The sequence below is a fragment of the Psittacula echo genome (genome assembly GCF_963264785.1).
Source record: "Psittacula echo genome assembly, chromosome: 6".
NCBI lineage: Eukaryota > Metazoa > Chordata > Aves > Psittaciformes > Psittacidae > Psittacula > Psittacula echo.
The window spans coordinates 31,053,854-31,074,698 of record NC_137743.1 but is presented as its reverse complement, the minus strand read 5'-3'; the positions used below and the strand labels follow the sequence as shown (position 1 = coordinate 31,074,698).

Sequence of the window (20,845 nt, the reverse complement as noted above, 5' to 3'; positions counted from 1 at the left end):
CCAGCAAAATCCAACACATTCTCTCCTGTCAGTGCAGTAGCAGCTGTAGCCATGTTGGAACTGCCAAGAGATGTGTTGAGTTCAAGTTAAAGTGAGAATGAATTGGTGACTGTCAAAAAGCGTATTTGAGTAAAACTGACTACCTCAGCTCTGTTTGACTTAAGCTTCTAGACTGCTGTGAACTTCCAAATCTCAAACTGAAGTAAAACATATCTCAGGTTTTTAAGAGCAAAATAAATACAGTAGGAAGCATAAGCCATTTCTGACTGTAGAACACAGCTACAACTGTAGCTTAAACTAGTAAGTTATGTAGCCTTAAGCATAGTTTGCCCTGTAAAAGCTGGTATTGGCTTTGAATAAATACATAGCTTGCAGGCAGCTACTTTAGGTGTCCTGACCCCTATTGTGGCAAGTCCATCCTAATGCATCTCTGATGTGTGAAAACTCTGAAATACAGCCCAAACCCTCCTTTGTGTGTTCACTAGTGCAGGTGGGGGAGCAGGAGCCCTGGAGACAGTGCTCAGAGATGAGGGAGTTAACTTGTCTGTAGCAGAAACATGTTCAGTGTGTAATGCCCACAGGTTTAGTTTTTTGAAACACTCTGTGTTTGCTCATGGAAGTAAATTGGTCTTGCAGTCTTTTTTCTTTACCCCTGTAGTTCCAATTGTAGTGGCTCAATTTGAAGTTGAGGTAAGTCGTATTTTAGGAAGACATTATTCTAATGTTTCGAATAAGTACGATGAGGAACATGCAGCAAGTAAAATCACACTGAAAAGCTGGAAACCCATTGCTCTTGAAACAAGTTGAGATCTTGGGAGACTGTCACAACTTTGCATGTAGGTTAATTACAGAGAACTTCCTAGGTGTGACTTTCAGCCGGCTGAGCAGGTCACGGTCTTTCCCCTGCAAGACGTAACAGTCTTGAGGATTTGGGTCTATTTGTAAGCTGAGTAATGTGATCTTATACTACCAGACTTCCAAAACACAAATGTTGCCTTTTTAATGTGAAGCTTACCTTGGAGATAAAACAACTGTTGTGAGAGAACTGGCTGACCTTGAACATGTGTTTCCTATTTTAGTACAGAAGGTAAATACAGAACAAACTATTTTACATAAGATTTTGATGGGATTGAGATATAAGGGCTAATTTTTGTTATTTATGGAGTAAAAATTTCCTTATTTTACTGTTTAAAAAAAGTATATCATTCAAGAGAAGGAAAAAATGTTCATCAATAAAGTGTCTTTAGAAAATTGATTCTTCTTGTGCTTTCCTTTGAGCTGACAATTATTAACCACAGGAATAAACACAATAAAGGACCACTATTGCAACAGTCATTTTTGAGCAAATTTTGAAACATGAAATGACATTAAGCCTGCATAATGATCACTTTATTAAACCGTTATTTGATACACTTTGAATTTGAAATGTTCAGTGTTGTTATTAGCTCGTACATGACTTATCAGAAGTTCAGCCTGCTGGAGAAGAGGTGAGATTCCTGAATTCTTTATCCCATCCTTGTGTATTTGATGCTTAAACATTATGCAATATTCAAGTCTTTATCCACTTGGAATGAGAGATCATCATTCCCAGTTTTGTGTAAAGAACTTGGCTATGGTTCCCACTTCAGCAGAAGGAATGGTGGTGGTGTCTCCGGTAGCTGTGACCAGACGCAGAGCTGCCTTCACTGCTCTGCAGCAGGGATCAGCGCCGCTGCAGTTTCGGGTACCTGAGCTAGGTGGGAGACTGAGCTTTTTACAATAGATTTATAATTACAGTACATTTACATATATTACTCTGATAAACGTGAAACAGATAACAACACTCCTCTAAAATGCAGAGTAAAGATGATTTTATAATCTAGCCTTTTTTTTGCTTTTTCCCCTAAGCAGTATGTCAGCAAATACATAGAGAATAAAAAGCCCCACTTGCCTTCCTTTCTGCTGTTCTGGAAAATCGGATAAAGTGAAGCAAAAGTAGGTTACTCTTCGTTTTTGTTTGCCTTGTCTCAAAATAGGATTCTTTCAAAAGGGTATCAAAGTTTACAAAATGTGCCACTGTTCATTCTATAGATGGCTTTAACTGTGAAAGACACCAGGTATGTAAAGTTACCCAAGTGCAGCTATGATGTTTAAAAATGTTTAATGTTCTAAAATTAGCGCCAGCAGTAGCAAACCAAAACCCCTGCTCTATGAACCAGTTTGTGTTTAAAATTCAGGAGGGAGAGAGATCCCCTCTCCTCAACTGTGACATGCAGTGCTTAAGCTACAGCAGGGGCAGGCAGGCATTATTCCGCAGCCTGGGATGATGCGGGAAGCTGTGCTGGTATCAGCCCAGTGGCGCTTCCCAGCAGAGTTAAAATGCAACCCAGCATCAGATGCAGTTTTGCAGCATTTCTGTGCGTCTGCAGCGGTCGTTTTCATGCATGTATAAAAAGTCAAGTATCACAGGTGGGTCCACTGTAACTGGTTGTGTCCTCAGAACAGTAACAGTGCACAAGCTGCAGGCTGGGCTGCGCATACACCCTCCCTGTCAACCTCCACTTCTTCCCTCCCAGCTTCTACCAATTTATGACAATGACTTGCTGAGAAATCCTGACCCTAACACAAATATATTTGGTTATTCCCACTGTTTTATCTGTATTTCAATGGAGTACAGTAAGTTTAACAAAGGTCAGGCTACTGCTGAGGTTTCTTAGTCTCCTGAAGTTGAAGCAAACATCCCCCTGCAAGAAAACTCTCTTCTCTCCTTTGCCCTGCCCCTAAAGCTATTTTATATCTACATCAGCTGAACATTCGTGTGTGTCTGAGCACAGTGACTATGCCCATTTTTCAAAGAAAGCCTACACTGGGAAATTAAATCCAGGAATGAATAAATGACACAAAGTATAAAATGTTGTTTGTGCTTGAGGGGAATTAGGGAAACTCAACATTTGCCCGTGTGATTGCATTTTGCTGCTGTCAGACCTTTTTTTATGCTATAGCTTGTTTGTTTGGAGGAGTCCTTCAGTTTTTCTGTATCTTGTGCTCTTCTGTAAGCAATATTAGTAGGCAAAATGTTGAGATTCACATGAGCTGGACTGAGTTCCTTATAATGGGAACTGTTTTAAATTGACAAGAAGGTAATTCTAGGGAAATGCCACATTAGTAACTCAAATACTGTTACATTTTACATTCATTTCCTGTTGGGTATAGCATTAAACTTAAAGGCAGTTTTTCCCCCCAGAATGAGGATATGTAAATACATTCTTTGTTGCTTTTACAGCAAGCACTGCCACACAGCCTGTTCCTCTACTTTATTTGCCATGGAGTTGACAGAAGTCCTGGGAAGATGAGAATGCAACCAGGTGAGGAGAGGGAATCTCTAAAGGTGCTCTGGGTGGTTCTGCAGGCACGCGATGAAATCCTGGATTGGTAGACCCTCGTAGCAGATCTTATAGATGGTTGTAAATAATGGAAACCTAAAAGGAATGCGTAGCAATGAAAACAGTTTTAAAAGTTGATGTATATTAACATTTCTGTTCTATTTATAATGGGAAGGAAAAAAAAAAAACACTCTCTTTTTTCTCTCTCTTTACAATGTAATTTTAACTCGGAGGTGCCTTTACTGGAAGACTCTACACTCTACAGGCAATTAAGAGGAACTAGGGGCAATTTTTGGAGGGTGACAGCAGAGGAGAGCTGTTTTAGAGACAAAATGCCTATCCAGTATTTTTTATTAAAAAAATCCTTGAATTGCATATCCTCTTTTTCCTCCTGTGTACAGAATGCAGGTCTTATTTGCATTCATTGTTCAGATCTAAAAGACTAAAAAGAATGAAAATGTCTAACAATTTTCTTTTTCTGGCTAAAATGTTCTTTCCCTTTTCCAAGCTGTCTTAGTCATTATGTGGTAAAATATGAGTCCGCTGCATGACTTAGAACCAAATATGTAACTAAGTGCAATTATATGATACTTATTAGGTCAAGTTTGATTTAAAGTTCATGTCCTGTCAAAAGGAGCTTTTATTTTCTCATTTTTGAAAGATAATGCCACTTTCATTTTCTGTATCTGTTATAATTCTAATAATTGGAGGCTTTTTAAGCATTCTTTAGTGGCGTTTGGTCTCTCAGTACTGCTCATGTATGAGAGGGAATGGGATGGAAGGAAGTTTAGCTTTTCTATTAGATAAACTGAGACAAAGGTTTAAAATTATAAGTAATCTTTCATAATCCCAAAGAATTAGAGGTACTTTTTTATCTCAGCATTATTTGTGGCACTAAAGCATTAATAGCAGCACATATTACCTATTCAATGCATGTAAAAAGTTTTATTTAGGAGTATGCTTCCAAATTTTATACTGAGAGAACCTCATTAACATTTGCACTGAGAGCAGTATTGCTGGCAAGCTGTAATGCTGATATACTAAGAGCAAGAAACCCTTTAACCCATAGATCATATTTGCAAGCTGACTCCTATGGTTTCAGCCTTGTCTAGGGGAATGTAGATGTCTGGGTAGCTCCTTTGGATTATTATTTCTTTTTTTTTCCTACATGTGTGTGGCTTGTTTCTTCTAATGCTGTTTAGCCTTCACCCCATTCTACTGACCACGGCAATGAGAAGCTCTAATGGTGGCCCAAGATCTACAACAACAGTTGTTGCAGAAATGAGGAAGGTCATTAAACAGAAGTACTGTTAACAAGTACTGTTAAGGAGGTTGTGAATCACTCATAATTTGTTGTTGATTCAGTTGGGGTTTTTAAATCAAAGCACTTACTTATCGAGCATATTTTTCTGTTTCAGAATCTTGTAGACTTCAGCTGAGGTCTGAGGACCTTGCAGCTTTTGTCCGTTCAGCATCTCATTTTCCAGTTCCTGAATGGACTAGAAGAGAGAAGACTGGTTACTTGGATCACAGGGGATACTGCTGCAATACCAGCAGTTATTGAGAAGGTAAATGCCTAATGATGCCTTTGGAAAACACAGAGGGATTTCTTCATGTGTTAGTGTAAAATATTTCAAAATCTTCCTTACTTTTCCTGTGCGAGCAAAGGCTTCTGCTACTCTTCTGTTGCGTCCCCCATAGCAGGTAGTGATTAGATCAGCAACCCCGCAGCTTTCCAGAAAAGTGGCTATTGATACTGGTCCCCTGCAGAACATCTTGGCAAAGGCCACCATTTCCATAAGGCCTAAGCGTATCACTGCTGCCTTTGTATTATCGCCAAAACCCAGTCCATCGCAGAACCCAGCTCCCACTGCTACGATGTTCTACAAACAGTTCATTGTGAAATACAGAGGAGGAAAGGAAATAAAATAGTCAGACAAGACGTGCAGTTTATCAGTGTGCACTGAGCTTTAAGAAAATCCCACAAATCTGTCTGCAATTTCCAATGGCCATGAGTTTACGAAGAAGGTGGACAGCCAGTTACTGTTGAATAAAAATAGCTGGAATACTACAGGATTTCTTGGAAGTATCTGCTGTTATTCTCATGGGCAAAAATCAAAGCATCTTGTTTAATATGCTGTAATCACACAGTGTGTATGCAATTAATGTTTCGTTTTTCTGCTACTTCCAAGTTGGGATGCTCTGACCTTTCTGTTTTAGTTAGTTTAAATATCCCACATGGAGTCATGCCTTTCTAGGTTTTGTCTGTGGGTCTCTAACTTAGACAGCCATGGGCTCTATGTACAGATGCTGCAGGAGATCAAATCTGGGTTTCACATGTAAAAACAGTCAGTAGAATTGCCCTTTTCTACAGCTGTAAACAAATCTTTTGGGATCCTAAACATCTTCACAATTCCTTACGATTGTCCTGCACACCCCCTTTCCACCTTCCAATTCCCAGCCCTAAATAAGTCCTTAAAAAAATGTAGTTCACTGTGTATGAGTAATATGTCACCTAGTACTGCCATTGAAGTATTTGAAGTGTTTGCACCAGACATGCATGTGCCCCAGTACCGACCTTTTATCTTTAGCAAAGGCAATGCAAAAACAATGATTTCAAGAAGAACAAAGATTTTCCACAAAGAGAAACAACCGCTCTTCCCTCTATGCCTGCCCCTGGTTCCAGTCTGTGGCCAAAATCAAAATCAGGGGATATTTGGGGTTGTATGTAAAGAAAATTTTCTTTTTGTATGTAAGGTTAAACAGGACCAATTGTTTCCTAACCTCCCCCACTTCTCCAAGGAAAGGTGAATTATTGAAGTACAAATCATTGGGTGTATAAAAAAGTACAAAGGATCACAAGCTGGAGTCATTTCCAGCACATTTAAAATCAAACTTTGAATGTGCTGCCTCATTGCAAATTTGGTGATTTTGTTATCATTTCTGATCCAGCCTGGGATCTGGAGGTGAGCATTGGTGGATGCCACGCAGATGTGCTGCCAGCACAGAGCATTGCTTCTGATGCAAACTTTCTAGCAAGTTACTACTTGAACCGTGGAAATAAGTTATTAGTGGGAGCTACCGTATGTAGTAAGAGTCTATTTCCTGTGCTTACAACGTGCAGACAAGAAAATACATAGACTAAATTCTGCCCTCAGCAGCAGAGGTGCCTCTGATAAACTAAAAGTAAAAATACAACTATTTGGAAATACTTTGACAGCAGTTATTTTTTTAAGTAAATTTTCCCTTCTTTACAGGTTGGAAAACTGGCACATGAACTACACGTCTGTGCTCACTCAGTCACATAGTGGTATCTCACATTAGACCCTGTGCCTTACAGGAGACTCAGGTGAGGGCAGAATTTGGCCCTAATAAGAACATTTTGCTTTGAAATCACTCACTTTTAAGGCTCCACAGATCTCCACTGTATCAGAGTCAAGCACCACGGTAATCCTGAAATTTGGGGTCTGCATTAATTCTTTAAAGATTTCCCCTTGTTTTTCATTTTTGCAGCCTGTGGGAAGTAAGGTGACAGAGTGAGTTTGCAGTGTTTCAGAGTACGCACAATTAACTGAAACCTGGAATAAGGTTCGAGGCATCTCTTGAGGTTTGTTGTTCCAGTAACTGGGTGTTACTAAACAAGACATTTGTGTGACAGCAGCTCATCGCTGCTGGGAGCCAGTGTTAAATGTATCACACAGCATTGACCAAGCATCACTTAACAACACCTTAAAGAGTTTGTAAGCAGATAGCCCCCTACACAACTTTCTGCCTGAGAAATCCTGTATAACCACAAACCTTGCTAAAGATGATACTTACAAATCACTTTGTATAGCACAACAGTATAATTTCTGCTTTAAAAATGTAAGCAGGTGTAATTGCTAAATATTATTATGGGGTGCAAATGATTAATGCTCCCAGTTACAGGGAGATCCACAGATAATGAAGTTGAATGTTGGCACTGCTGAAACATTTTAGTAGCCAATTCTGTGGAGGTCATGTATAATGTCATTACAGTGCTCACCCTGGGTGTTGAAAGAGAGCCCTCAGCAGTAAAGGGGCTGGGGTCTGACTTTATCCAGAGAGCACGCAGCCAGCTGGGCAAAGATTTCTGAATGGCGTTTCACTTAATTTTTATACAAGTACCTCAATTTCTTTCGGGTGATGCTCAGCAGGGAGTTTTACTAGCCTGGGACATCACACTCTGGTAGCTATGAGGTTTCTGCCCCATCTCACAGGAAATTTGGGGTTTGCTTCTCACTCTTCACAATAATTGATGCCAGGGGATACCCAATCACTTTGAGGTGGCTGTTTCTAGGCTACGTGGCTTACCATGAGGACAAAAAAAGCGGGCAAAGCACTTTGCACAATCATCATCACAGCATGGCTACAAAGTGGGCCAGCAGAAGTTAAATTCTGCCCAAGGAAATAGAATCATTGAATCATAGAATAGTTAGGGTTGGAAAGGACCTTAAGACCATCTAGTTCCAACCCCCCTGCCATAGGCAGGGACACCCCACACTAAACCATGTCACCCAAGGCTCTGTCCAACCTGGCCTTGAACACCACCAAGGATGGAGCATTCACAGCTTCCCTGGGCAACCCATTCCAGTGCCTCACCACCCTCACAGTAAAGGACTTCTTCCTTATATCCAATCTAAACTTCCCTTGTTTAAGTTTGAACCCGTTACCCCTTGTCCTGTCACTACAGTCCCTGATGAAGAGTCCCTCCCCAGCATCCTTGTAGGCCCCCTTCAGATACTGGAAGGCTGCTCTGAGGTCTCCACACAGCCTTCTCTTCTCCAGGCTAAACAGCCCCAACTTTCTCAGCCTATCTTCATACAGGAGGTGCTCCAGTCCCTAATCATCCTCATGGCCCTCCTCTGGACTTGTTCCAACAGTTCCATGTCCTTTTTATGTTGAGGACACCAGAACTGCACACAATACTCCAAGTGAGGTCTCACGAGAGTAGAGGGGCAGGATCACCTCCTTTGACCTGCTGGTCACGCTCCTTTTGATGCAGCCCAGGATACGGTTGGCTTTCTGGGCTGCGAGCGCACACTGAAGCTGGCTCATGTTCATTTTCTCATCAACGAATACCCCCAAGTCCTCTGCAGGGCTGCTCTGAATCTCTTCTCTGCCCAACCTGTAGCTGTGCCTGGGATTGCTCCGACCCAGGTGTAGGATAAATAAATATTGCTCAACTCCCCTAATCATGGCTAGTCCTATTTGCACCAGTTGCTCTACCCACAACAAATGCCCAGATGGTATGGTTTTCACTACCACTGTAAAATTTGCAAGCAAAGGAGCAGTATTGCTACTTTTATTTTCCTTCCCTAGCTATGGAACGATGTAACTTTAATTTTGACTGACTTTAAAAATCAATGGGTTTTAAAAACTACTGTATAAACTTTCCAAATCAGGTCAGACTCAGTGCTGGGAGGATCTGAGGCTATGTCTTGGCAAGCAGTTGGAATGGGAGGGAGGAACAGAATGTTACTGGGGGTTTGGTTTGGTGTTTGTTTGGGATTTTTTAAAAACAAAGAAATTTTGAAGATGGATACATACACCTCAGGGAGCATGAGCACATACAAGCTTCTGATTACACTTCTCTGTCTAGACTGTATAGTGTATAAATTGCTGATGTACTCAGTGTTGAGCTGTACAGACACAAAAGGTGGCTCTTGCCAACTCCTCAGAAACAGGATTAAGCTGTAATTTTTTAATGGTTTAAATTAACTCTTGGCACGGAAACTTGCTGTCAGTTTGGTCTGATCCTGCCAGCACCAAACTCCCTAGAAATAATTCTGCCTCCTTGAATGAGCAAAACATGCACCGTGCCATTTGGGAACCACCTGCGACCTATCACATCCCTCTGCTTTCTCCAGAGGTTATCCCTGTTGCCCAGCCACAGGTGATGTTGAATTGCAGCCAGCAGCTCCAATTTGCTCTTTGCAATAGTTACCAATGGTGGTTTCACAGAACTTCTCGTCAGCCACTTCTTTGGCTATGTTGGCCCCCATAAGCACGCTGATTTCTATTTTCAGTTTCTCTCGAATGAGGTCTGATATGAGCTTCAGGCCTTCAGGACCCTCATCAATCCCCTGAATAAAAGGTGATAGTCAAAGCCAAATTGTTAGAATAAGAAAATTACAGCAGTGGAGCACTGGTAAAGCAGAAAGTGTCCTATTGCCTGCAGCTCTCTGATTTTAACTGAGTCTTATATTTCCTAGCATTAGTCATTGACCCGAATGTTCTCGGTTTGTACTTTGATAACTGCAAACTCAAGGCAAGTTCAGGGAAAAGAAAGCAACAGTGAGGTAACCCTGCAAGAAGCCTCACATCTAGTACTGCTTTCCTGAGGCTTTCTTTAATGTTGTATTATTCCTTTGTGTTTAATTTCTGTCGTACAGAACCAGACTTTTAAATTACACCTATAACCAGTGGAGTTTTTGCAAGATCCAAGTATTAATGTGAGTGCTTCATTGGTATTACAGAGTATACTGAACTGTCTTGTTTGGGTTTGGTTTTTTAAGCTAAAGAAAGAAGTCAATTTGCAGGAATTTCCTTCCTTCCCCACCTCTTCTCCTCTGTGTACTGCTTCTTGTGAGATAATTTCTATAGGGGAACAAAGTGGGAGGGAAAGAGCTGGTATTGCAGTCTGAAAACCTGAATTACATTTCTTTCATGACAACTTTAAATTGTATATTTTCTGTAATGCAACCAAAAGAAGAAGAGGTAGACTTTATGCCTATGCTTTGCCTCTGGCTTTTAGTTTGAGATTCTCAATTGAGATTAAAATATTAATTCCTTTTAAGATTCTCCTAATCTGGTACCTCTAACCTTAAAAAGAGATTCCTCAGTTCATGCCAGATTGAAACGGTCTCAGTTCTGCAACATCATTAGTTGTTATTATGCCATTCTAAGGCTGCCAAGAACAACTTTAGCATGTACTTGGAAGAGGCACTTTGACCCAGCACTCTTTCCCGTTAAGAGTTAATTGAGGCTGCAGTCTGAGTATTTTTATTGGCAGCAGCACCAGCTTGTGCAGTCCTCTCTCTGTCCATTTTCACCTCCATGCTGGTCCAAGTGGGAATTTATCCAGGCTAAAGATGGCTGGCAAAAACAAATACTCTTAGCCTGGCTAGGTTGCCCCATCCTTTCCTCTCATGGGAAGCAGAAGGGTTGGCAGAGGCTGTGTATGCTTTAACTCTTGCAGAAAGAAATGCTTCTTTTTATGCATAGCATGCAGCAGAGGGCTGGAGCTCTTATCCTTAAGTTGAAGCTATTTATTTACTCCATACAGTTGGAGTCTTGTGGAGTTGACAACTTACCTTGATCAGGGAAATCCCAAATGTCCCGGGCTTTATGTGGTCTGCAACCTGCTCACAGATTCGTCCAATGAATTGGTGTGGCAGAACAAACACTAAAATATCTGCCCAACTTGTTGCTTCGACCACGTCTGGTACAGCCACCTGGGACAAGAGTGACAGCCAAAATGAGCCCACGTAGGAATCCTCACACCTCACAAGATAACAACGTGCTGCAGCCTTTGCAGATGTGTTGCAAACATGGCCTTAATTTTTACTGGCACTGTGGCACAGCTGCTAGCTCTTCATTTGAGCAGCTACAGATCTCTTCTGAAATATCCAAAGCAGACTATTTTAGGTTTGTATTTTTAATATTTTTTTTATAATTTATCCCAGCCCGGGAAGACACTATACTTTCTAAACTTGCAACATCCTGGGAAGCCCCTTTGCTGGTTCAGCTCCATCAGGCAGTTCCTGAGCAACCCTATATGGTTCTTTTGGAATGAATGGTAGTACTAGGAGCACAGGAACAAACTGGGATGGTGAGACAGAGCCTCTTCTGGCAGTCTTTAGTTTCCACACATCACCAGCTGAGACTTAGTCAGGAATAAACTATATAAAAAAGCAGAGATTATCATAATCTTTGGGGTTATGTGTCTTTGTTTTAAATATATACTAAAATTGACCAATAGTTACAAAATCCTATACAGCATGCTTAGTAACTAGAAAGCTGTATCTTCCTCTGAATGTTAGCATTACTCAGAACAATTTAAGCCAGGCTGCAAAGGCAATGGCAGGTGATTTTGAGCCTGCTATCACAAGCAGTTTGCAGTTAGGGAAAATATCACTCTTGGGAGCAGCCTTGGAGCACACAGCCTTAGAGCAAGAGGATTCCTAGTGGGAGAACCAGAACTGCTGCCAGCAAGGCTGCTTCTCCAGGGTAACAGCAAAGTGGGAGTGGGGCAAAGGCTGGTAGTGCTGTACAGACTGTGCTCCTCTAACCAAGATGCTGTAGAGCAATGCAAGGAAAAAATTAGTTGGGTTTGGTTGTTTTTTCCCTCAGTAAGAAATTAAGATGTGAGGGTCCCTCCAGGCTTTACTGCTGGTGAAGGCTCAGACTTTGCTATAGAGAGGATGAGGCTGATCTCAAGTGGTGATGACAAGCCTGTTGACCTGCTAGAAGGCTGTAAAACTAAGTGATAAGTCAATTGTACCCCAGGAGAACTGTGTGCCAAGTTCAAATCACAGGAGTGCAAATATGCAATTGCAGCACTAAATGCAGTACTAAATATAGCCACTCTCCAAGCAAGGAGACCCACCATGTGCAGTGTCTGAACTTCCTTTTACCACTGCAACTGCTCCAGAAACGTGGTGCTACTTTCTTTAATTCACAAAACAGGGGCATTTGGCAAAATCCCAAATAGGCAAAACCCCTCACCTTGCTTGCTTCAGTAGCAGTAAATCATCTAAGCTGATTAATTTAATTAGATTAATTAGAATTGCATAACTCGGTATTTTAAATGTTCATGAAAGTTAAATACCTTATATTTTTGGTGGAATTTACAGCATTATTAATTATAGCAGTGTCTTGCTAGCCTGAAATTACCCATGAGCCAATAGCTCATTATTCAGCCTCTTGTAAGCCACAGCTGTTAGCTGTGCTGTTGATTCCTTTTTTAGAAGGGAGAGCAGTAGCTTTCCCTTTTTTTTCTACGAGATGCTGTGGGTTTGAAATAGCTCTGTGCAGACAGATAGATCTCTGCCTGCCATCTATAGCGTTCCGCTGATTTCTGCCAGAGAGGGGGATGGTGCATTACCAGCACCTCCGCGTTGGCTGTTTGAAGTTACGTGTGACACATGAGACAAGAAGTCACAAAAGTGAATTATATTCCAGTGAGTTAGGTGGCAAACCAGAGTGAAACAGTGAATTACTTCCTTAATTTTGCCAGATGTTGTCTCCCTTACAAAATAAAAGTATTCCACTGGTTTGGGGTTTTTTTTTTTCAACTTACCACATTTTTGGGTATCTTGTATCCAGGCAGGTATTTAACATTTTCATGTTCTTGGTTGATTATTTCTGTGAGTTTTCTTCCATTGATGATCTCTTCAAATACCCATATCTTGACAGTAGGATCAAATCTGTTGGACTTCTGGACATTTTGGCCAATTATTCTTGCTATGGCCGATCCCCTTTAAAAAGCAAAAAGAACCCCAACAACTAATAGAAAACAAAAAGTTTTATTGTGAATTGGAAACAGAAATTATTTTAAATATAAGAACTTATAAAAAAGGCCTGTGCTATAGAGCAGTTCAGGTGCTTGCTACATTTATCAGAAGGCTTTATCCACTACCCTCCATCAAAACCCTCTCAGTTTAAAACCACAGAAAGTAGAAATAGAAAAAACAAAACTGTAACCAAGGGATATGAAGTCATATCAAAGATTATAGAGTTGAAGTATGATGTACCATCAACAGCACTGAAAATACAGTATCTGCAATTAAAATCTTGCTTGATCCTTGGCTAATTTTTTATTTTCTTTTTTCTGAAGATGAATAAATGTAGAACAACCCAGATGGTAAAGCACTGCTGAGCAATCTGCTGTGACAGTCTTTGTACATCTCATCTAAAATAGGTGCACCCCACTTTCCTACCAATAACCAAACAGTTGCAATTAGGATTTTATATAAAAGCCAAATCCTCAGAAATGGTTCTTTTCTTTAAAATAAATAAATAAAGTCTTCAGGCTGATGGTTTCTCTTTATTTATTGTTCTATTTATCACCAGAACAGGGTCCGTAATAGTTGCAGCCTGAGGATATTTTAACCATCCAGTTTACTGTTCTTCAGGAAGGCTGAGCATTTTTTAATTTCAGCTCAGACACTAATTTTATTTCCCCATCACCACTGTAGAATTGCAAACATTCACTTATTTTCTTGGCAAGAGAGAGTTAAAAACCCCACAGAAAATATTGGCAGTATTGTTTCATGATCTCTAAATTATATAGGGAGAAGCGTGACCACCAGGTTGAAGGAGGTGATCCTGCCCTTCTACTCTGATCATGTGAGACCTCACTTGGAGTATTGTGTGCAGTTCTGGTGTCCTCAACATAAAAAGGACATGGAACTGTTGGAACAAGTCCAGAGGAGGGCCACGAGGATGATCAGGGGACTGGAGCACCTCCCGTATGAAGACAGGCTGAGAAAGTTGGGGCTGTTCAGCCTGGAGAAGAGAAGGCTGCATGGAGACCTCATAGCAGCCTTCCAGTATCTGAAGGGGGCCTACAAGGATGCTGGGGAGGGACTCTTCATCAGGGACTGTAGTGATAGGACAAGGGGTAATGGGTTCAAACTTAAACAGGGGAAGTTTAGATTGGATATAAGGAAGAAGTCCTTTACTGTGAGGGTGGTGAGGCACTGGAATGGGTTGCCCAGGGAGGTTGTGAATGCTCCATCCTTGGTGGTGTTCAAGGCCAGGTTGGATGAGGACTTGGGTGGCATGGTTTAGTGTGGGGTGTCCCTGCCCATGGCAGGGGGGCTGGAACTAGATGATCTTAAGGTCCTTTCCAACCCTAACTATTCTATGATTACTTTTACTCCTCTGTTCTCTTTCGATTTTAATGCTACTTTAATCTTTTGAGTACTGGCCATTTTACTGCCATGACTGAAGGAGGAGCTCCAGTTGCTACACTCTTGTCCTCTGACCCACTTATAACACACCTGCAACAAGCAGTATGAACAGGATTTAGCTGTGATATGTTTTCTGGGACTGGTAAAGGTCTCCCGCATATCCAAGACGAAGTCCAGGTAGGTCTGTGCTGCCAGTGGTTCAAAGGGAAACCACATTGTAACTGTCTCTCCTTGGCTCAACCACATTTTTGATATAACAGGTTCACACAAGGCCGAATTGCTCAATAAGCAATAAAAGAGTAAGGGCTTCATCTTAATCTTTTAACAATAAAGAAATACTACTGAGATCATGTTTCACTTTGCTGAGTGTTGACTATATGCTATATCCTGAGCTGTCATAATGCTTTTTTGTTTGTTTGATTAGTTGGTTTTGGCTTTTGTTTTTTTGTTTGGTTGGTTGGTTGGTTTGGGGTTTTGGTGTCGGGTTTGGTTTTTAAGGGATGATTGGTTTTAGCCCTTTAAAACATTTAGCGAAATGTTTTAGGCGTGAACCTTTATTGCAAGAGTTCTGCTTTTTTTTAAAAAAAGACATGCAGCCATATCATGCATTCATATCATTTATAAAATTACTTATATTCTGGTTCTCTTACCCTGCTGTCTACAGAGAGCACAATCAAAGCTTGAACTGAGGATGAATTGTGCTCTGCATAAGAAATATGTATTAAAAGAAAAGGGTTAGGTGTTTTTTGTTTGATTGAGTTTTTGTTGTGGTTTTGGTTGGTTGTTTTTTCCCAGATAAACCTGACATCTAAATCCATTGTCCAGCTTATGCAGGAGTTTTCAGCACAACCTGCATGATGAACTGAGAACTCAAGCCTATCCATAAAACCAACTTTTCTAGCTATGACCAAGTTCATGTGATTTTATGATGAAGGATGTACACAGCAGCTCTAACCTCTCAAATACTGAATGGGACTTTCAACTCTCAGTAGATAAATCTGATCTTCTAGCAGAGCTGTCATTACCACCACACTCGGATGTTGCCACCCAAGTGTTTTCCTAGTGACAAGATATCAGTGAAGGTATCTCAGGCATAAAAGTAGCTCCATAAATAACAGTGTTTTCCTTTGGTTTCTCTTTAGATGAATGAGGACTTGGGGCAGAAAAGATTGAACGCTTAAAAGGCGTTGATCAGTCACCACAAACCCTTCAAACAGTTCAAAACCTGCTGCTCTATTTTAGTTAGTCCATTTAAAATTCAGTCACCAGCCTTGGGAAGAAGAATTCCTTGCCTATGAAGGTGGTGTTTGGTAGACTACACAGGCTTGGCAGAAGAGGGCTGCTTATGCAAACAAGGATGCTCATGTATAAAGATTTCGCCATGGATTTATTTTCTCCAAAACTCAATTTAGTGAAGATTAATAGAAAGCAGAGAACTCCACTTAGATAATTCTTTAAAGTAAGTAAAAACTGCCAATCAGGGCTTTTTTCCCAATTATGTTAATTCATGTTAGAAGTGATTTACATATTGCTAAGAAAATAAAAGCTTTTATCTGCAGATTTTCTATCAGGATAATAAGAAAGCTTTGATATAGAATAACTCAAATAAGACCTGTTATTTACATATGTGAATATGAAAGTGATTGAGACATACCTCAGATTTGATAAAGAATAAAGGTTAATGGATCCCGCAAAGCAGCTAATCCATTAAATACTTTAAAGTATATTGGGAACTTATGCTGTTCCTAATAGTTTTTCTGAGGAGGTCTTAAAGACCTCAATGGTTGCAGGTCTCTTCCCTTCCCCAACCAGCCCATCTCAGGTCTTTGCTATCCTCAGCATTAGGAAGATCATCCTCACATTTAACCTGTCTTTCTTACCACAGTTTAAGCCCATTTCTAGACTAGAAGGGTGGAATATTATTTTTCTCCTTCAGATATTTGAAGATGATCATGTCTTCTTCCGGTCTCTTTCCTAGGCAACCACCTCAAGTTTTTTAAATTATAGTATTGCTAAGGTTGGAAGGGACCATCAGAGGTCTCCAAAGTGGGAACAACAGTGAGTACAGATGGGTTACCCAGGGCTTTATTCAATCAAGTCTTGAAAACTCTCCAAGAACCACCTCCTCTCCAGGCAACCTGTCCCAATGCTTTATTATTCTCAAAGAGTTGTTTTTATCTCCTCTCTTTATATATTGAGTCAGAATCTCCTCTGGTTCAATTTATGATTGCTGGTTCTTGTTTTCCTTTCACACACCTCTGCAAAAAGCCTGGCCATCTGTCCATGTTGAAGACAAGAACCTAGCTTGAGCTGGAGCTCTGCTAGAGAATCTGCAGTCCAAGCAAATCTGAGAAGCTTGGGAGAGATTTTGGATTCTGAAAGGCCAGTAAGTAAACTAAACCTCTATTTTTAAAAACGGGTAACTGAACCATGGTTAATGTAAACACACACCCTCCTGCACCTGGCTGGCAACCACAAAATGCAGTGTAGTACTTTGTTCAACCATACCACTCATGAGCCTCCTGGCAGTGTTGACTTAGGAAGTCCCAGTGATCTGCTGAACTTCTGCAGCTGACATGAGCTATTGCAACACCCTGCATTGTCAGCCTCAGTTCTGAGCTGCAGGAAAGACTCAAGAGCAGCAATCTGAACTGTCACCCAAATATTCAGGAGGAACATAAGAATAAAAATGTTTGCCAAAGACAAACATGGCTTTTCTATGTCATGCTAATACAACCTGTTCTGCCACAGAGCCTATGAATAGATGTGATTTGAACATCTGAGCACAATGTTTATCTCCTCCCCAAGGATTTACAGGCTATGTATACGGTAGGAAGCAAGAGATGGGCCCAGGCAGACAGGCAGCATGAGTAAGTACACAGTATTGAATGGGCTGGGGTCTCAATATGTCTGTGGCATAACCCTTTTCAAGTTTGTAGGTACCTGTGAAAAAGGCGAACTTTCTCCTTTCTCAAGTATGGCTTCTGAAAGGAGACAATCAAGAGGCTTTGAAGAATGTCTTACAGTAAGGGGACAGCTTGGGAAAAGCAGGGGGTGCTTGCTTGAGGATGCAGTAAGAGAACAATGAAGGCTGTCACTATGGACTGACCAGAGCTAAAAACTGACTCCCAAGGATACAGCCATGGGAGTTCAGGAGCTTGGAAGCGACAATGAGCTGCCTGCCGAGGCTTGGATGTCTGTGGTTAAGATAAAGTGAGGGAAAAGAAGGCAGGGATGCAAGCCATGGAATGACATGCTAAAAGCAGCAGTCGGAAAAAAGCTGGTACAGAAATCATGGGGCAGGACTGTATCTGTCAGGGCCAGAGAAAGGCAGATGCATGATGATGAGTTCCCAAAGAAGACTTAGCTGTGCAGTTATGTGTCACGGGCTGTGTCTGAGAGACATCATGCACAAAAAGCCTGTGATCAGAAAGAGCATTCATGTGGGGTCTTGGAAAGCAGTGGACTGGGTTTTGCAAGGCAGGAAGGCAAAGAGCTGTGCTTTAGGTATGTTGTGTTTTCAGCAGCTCACAAGCAACCACTCCCACACCTGATTTTTTTTTTTTTTTTGGCATTTGCTTCCCTTTAGCTGTCAGATATTTTAAAAATTTGAAGAGGCTTGCTTGCCTGGTACAAAAACAATCCACAGAGCTACCTGAAGGCTGGGTTTGCTAATCCCAGGTGCATGCACATACACGTTGGTCTGTTTGTTTGTACTCAGTTTACATAAACCATAAGAGAAGTAAGATGCAAAGTCCAGTGCAATAGGGTTTACTGCCTTCACTGGGGTCTGACTGAAGGAGCTCTGGAGCTTCTATCCAGGCTAGAAGGGACTGAGCAGTAGCAAACATATTCTTATGAATGTGGATAAGGATAAATGGGGGACCTGAACACAAGGCCTGTATAGGGCTGCATCTGCACCAAGATGCAAAATGACACACCAAGGGGGATGGAAGTGAAAGATGACAATAAGTCATGGCTTTAAACGGAGCCTGCGCCCTAGTTCTTTCAAAGGAATACTAACAGCATTACTGAATGCTTAAATTTGAACCACCTGGGCCCAGCTACCCGCATACACAGCCACAGAGGCACAGCTCTGTTCCTCTTGTGAATCTCTCTAGCCTGTCGTCAGGCTTTAAACGGCTTACACAGCCCAGAGATGCAGGAGCCCCATGTCTTTCATGCTCTCACTGCCTGCTGCATCTCCCAGGGGCGGCAGTCCCTGCTCAGAGAGTCCGGGAGACTGAGGCACGACATGGTCGGCACCGGGGCCGCGGTTTCAGGACTATGGAGACCCCCGGCTGCCCCCAGCGCTGCCGCTCTCAGCACCGGACCTGTTGCGAAGCACCCAGGAGTGGCGGGGGGAGCCGGCCCGCGGCGCGGTACGGCCCGGCTGTCCCGGTGTGCGCCCGCTGCGGGGGTTGGGGGAGGACGACAAAGAGGGGGGAAAAAGGAAAGAAATGGGAATAAAGGGAGGAGTGCGGAATGGAAGAGGCGGGGGGGCTCAGAGTCCCCCCGTGCTGGGATACTCACCAGTTCCCCGAGCCGACGATGCAGACGCGGAGCGGTGACATACTGCGGGCTGCCCTGCCGCTCGGCGCTGCTGCCGGCGGCCCTTCCCGGCCCGACCCTCGGCGCCTGCGGGAGGGACGGGCGTGAGCGGGCGGCGGCGCCGGGGGGCAGTCCCGGTACTGCCCCCCGGCTCCGCCTGCGCCGGTGCTTTCTCCTAGGGAATGCCCTGCTATTTAGTGCCCTGGAGAGGAAACCGGGAAATGAGCACCTTCTCCGACATTCACAGGGATGAGGACCTGCGTGGGGTGGGGAGGGGAGGGCAAGGCAGGGCAGCCCGGCACTTCTCGTGGTGTGAGACCTTCCCGCCTATCGGCAGCCCAGGGGGTTTCTGCAGGGTGGGTAAGGTGGCAGAGCTTGGGAAGGATAAAAGCCGGGCCCTTAGGGGCAAGGAGAAACATCTGGAGGTCCCCTGTTCTGCCAGACAGGTGCATCATGGCTCAAATGCTTCCGATAGATGAGGAACACACCAGGGAAAGGTTATGAGTGCATCTGCAGAGACAAATTCAGCTGATAAATCATGGGTTATATCACAACTTTTAATATGGGGCATCCCGTAAAATTTATCTGCAAGAAAGAAGGAAATGGAGTGTTGTTCCTTTTCCCCAACATGGTCTAATCATGCATAAACCCCTACAAACTATCACATTTTACCTCTCAACTCTCCACCGACTCCGCATTCTCTTCAAAGCAGCCTTTCTTTCTCATTTTTTAGCCAGAGCTGCATTTGCTACCTCCCCTGCACTCCTGCACCTGTGCCTGCTCTCCTCCTTCCTCTCATCTTGCCATGCTCCAGCTCCCTTCCACTACGGGAGGCTGTAGGCTCAGCAGTGACCACATCTGCTGCCTTTGCACCAGAGCTTGGCTCAGTGGGTTTCTGGCTGTGTGTGACAAGAACGCCCGACCTCATGATTCATAGATGGAGGCTGGCTGCCAGCATTTCAGAAGCCCGTGGGTGTTTCTGGAGGTACACATATGTTCAGCTCGCCTGCTTCACCAGCTCAGCTATTTGGTGTGCCTGATGGTGGTGAGAGTGCTTGGGGACATAACAAACTAGGGCAAAATCCTACAAAATACCTTGACAAAATGGCCAGCACAGGTTGCTGAAAAGGAAGGTGTAGCTGGGCCCCTGGCCATTTGTGAAGCTTGATGGGGAGCTCAGTGAGAAGATGCATTGCCCACATACACAGTTTTAGCACAGCCAATGCACAAGAGCCTTTCTGCGGTTCCAGAGGCATTTCCACCAGTTTCCTACTTGTTCATCGTTATTTGCTCTTTCCCTTGCTCTATTGCTCCTCTGTGTCTCTTAGCTCTATTCTCCTTTTAACTTATTCTCCTTCCATGAAGGAGACATATTGCGGAGGTGAGGAGAAGCCATCATCTTTTTTGCCCTGTTCAGTCCCTGAGACTTCTCTGCTTGTAGTTGTTCTGTCCTGGTGAGTCCCCAGGCATCAAGTAAAGGACACACTCAGTAAAGCACTGGCTTCCACAGCCAATGCATAAAACAGGTGTCCCTAGTCTACATAGTACTGCAAACTGTAATGTTTTCATCTAAATTAATGTGGAAGCTTTTAATTACAAAGGGGAACTATATCAGTTTGGTGGCCTCTGGACTGACGGCTATATGTGCCCTCCATGCTAAGGTTGCACTAACCATTTAGACAGTGCACAGAAGCTGGCAGGGGTGAGATTGGCAGTGGATGAGCAGGCACATGGATACAGCAGCACTTACGAAGAGTAGAGGATTCAGTCCAGGTCTGTGGAATTGGCTGTGGGTAAAATTGGCTGTGGAAGTAGATAACTTGTGGTAGTGCTGAACTGCCCTCTGGATTTGTGCACTCATTGCTCCAAGGAGATGGATGGGAAACCATTCATGCACAAAGGACTGTTCTGGGCAGTCTGCAAGCAATTTTACTTGGCAGGTTTGAATATCAAGGCTGTCTCAGTGTCAGGGTTGTGTGGACATAAAATGGCCCC

General features: G+C 42.7%; 1 protein-coding gene across 1 annotated transcript; it reads right to left on the bottom strand.

Moving 5' to 3' along the window:
• Nucleotides 1-3,361: 3,361 nt before the first annotated feature.
• LOC308223349 (glycerol-3-phosphate dehydrogenase [NAD(+)], cytoplasmic-like) lies at nt 3,362-18,873 on the bottom strand (the record flags this gene model as incomplete). Its single annotated transcript, XM_080622177.1, has 8 exons — nt 3,362-3,458; nt 4,755-4,861; nt 5,012-5,245; nt 6,764-6,876; nt 9,328-9,466; nt 10,697-10,837; nt 12,685-12,862; nt 18,833-18,873. The coding sequence occupies 8 exons, from the start codon at nt 18,871-18,873 to the stop codon at nt 3,362-3,364; spliced, it is 1,050 nt and encodes a 349-aa protein (XP_080478303.1).
• Between the last annotated feature and the right edge of the window lie 1,972 nt (nt 18,874-20,845).